This window comes from Sinocyclocheilus anshuiensis, unplaced genomic scaffold, assembly GCF_001515605.1.
Source record: "Sinocyclocheilus anshuiensis isolate Anshui unplaced genomic scaffold, SAMN03320099.WGS_v1.1 scaffold1957, whole genome shotgun sequence".
NCBI lineage: Eukaryota > Metazoa > Chordata > Actinopteri > Cypriniformes > Cyprinidae > Sinocyclocheilus > Sinocyclocheilus anshuiensis.
The window spans coordinates 913421-914701 of record NW_015537935.1 but is presented as its reverse complement, the minus strand read 5'-3'; the positions used below and the strand labels follow the sequence as shown (position 1 = coordinate 914701).

The window sequence follows — 1281 nt, the reverse complement described above, 5'->3', positions numbered from 1 at the left end:
TACCGTGACGAGATCCTGAGGCCCATTGTTGTGCCATTCATCCACGACCATCACCTCATGTTGCAGCATGATAATGTTGCAATAATGTTGCAAGGATCTGTACACAATTCCTGGAAGCTGAAAACATCCCAGTTCTTGCATGGCCAGCATACTCACCGGACATGTCACCCATTGAGCATGTTTGGGATGCTCTGGATCGGCGTATACGACAGCGTGTTCCAGTTCCTGCCAATATCCAGCAACTTCGCACAGCCATTGAAGAGGAGTGGACCAACATTCCACAGGCCACAATCAACAACCTGATCAACTCTATGCGAAGGAGATGTGTTGCACTGCGTGAGGCAAATGGTGGTCACACCAGATACTGACTGGTTTTCGGACCCCCCCCCCGGACCCCCCAATACAGTAAAACTGCACATTTTAGAGTGGCCTTTTATTGTGGCCAGCCTAAGGCACACCTGTGCAATAATCATGCTGTCTAATCAGCATCTTGATATGCCACACCAGTGAGGTGGATGGATTATCTCGGCAAAGGAGAAGTGCTCACTAACACAGATTTAGACAGATTTGTGAACAATATTTGAGAGAAATAGGCCTTTTGTGTACATAGAAAAAGTCTTAGATCTTTGAGTTCAGCTCATGAAAAATGGGGGCAAAAACAAAAGTGTTGCATTTATAATTTTGTTCAGTGTATATAAAACTGCGACAGTTTGTTGATACTGATCTCATTTGACTGGCAACAGTCCTATAGTGTCTTATTATTCTATTGAATAAATGTAAGAATTTACATGAAATGGGACGCAGGCATTTAAAAAAAGGTTAGCAAAGTTGATTTTTACCTCTGTGCTTAATCTGAATCCAATTTCAAATTATTTAAAAACGTATTATTAAAAACTTATAAAATTATTATTAATTTAGTTTTAATTTGGATATTTCAAAATTATGGTATCCCCTTACTGTTCATTTATTTGTTAATTAGTTCATCAAAATTATTAATTTTGTAATGAATTATTTCTCTGCTGGTATTTTGACCCATTCCTCACTTGAAAAATATTTAAGATCACAGATAATCTTTGGTTTTCATGTTGCCACTGATTTCTTCAAATCCCACCAAATATTTTTAATGAGATTGAAATCTGAAGACTGATTAGGCCACTCAAGAATGTTCTACAATCAAAACATATACTTTGGGATGGTTGTCCTGCTGGACATTGATTATTACGGTGGCCGAGAAGTGCAGAGCAAATCACAATTCTGAAAACAAAATAACAAATTACAAAC

General features: G+C 38.2%; 1 protein-coding gene across 1 annotated transcript in view; it reads right to left on the bottom strand.

Annotated features, from left to right (window-relative positions):
• The window catches only part of LOC107658704 (CDK5 regulatory subunit-associated protein 1), a 24375-nt gene that overhangs the window by 20964 nt on the left and 2130 nt on the right, over positions 1-1281 (bottom strand). Inside the window, 1 exon segment of the mRNA XM_074186899.1 lies at positions 840-852. Coding sequence (XP_074043000.1) covers positions 840-852 — 13 coding nt within the window.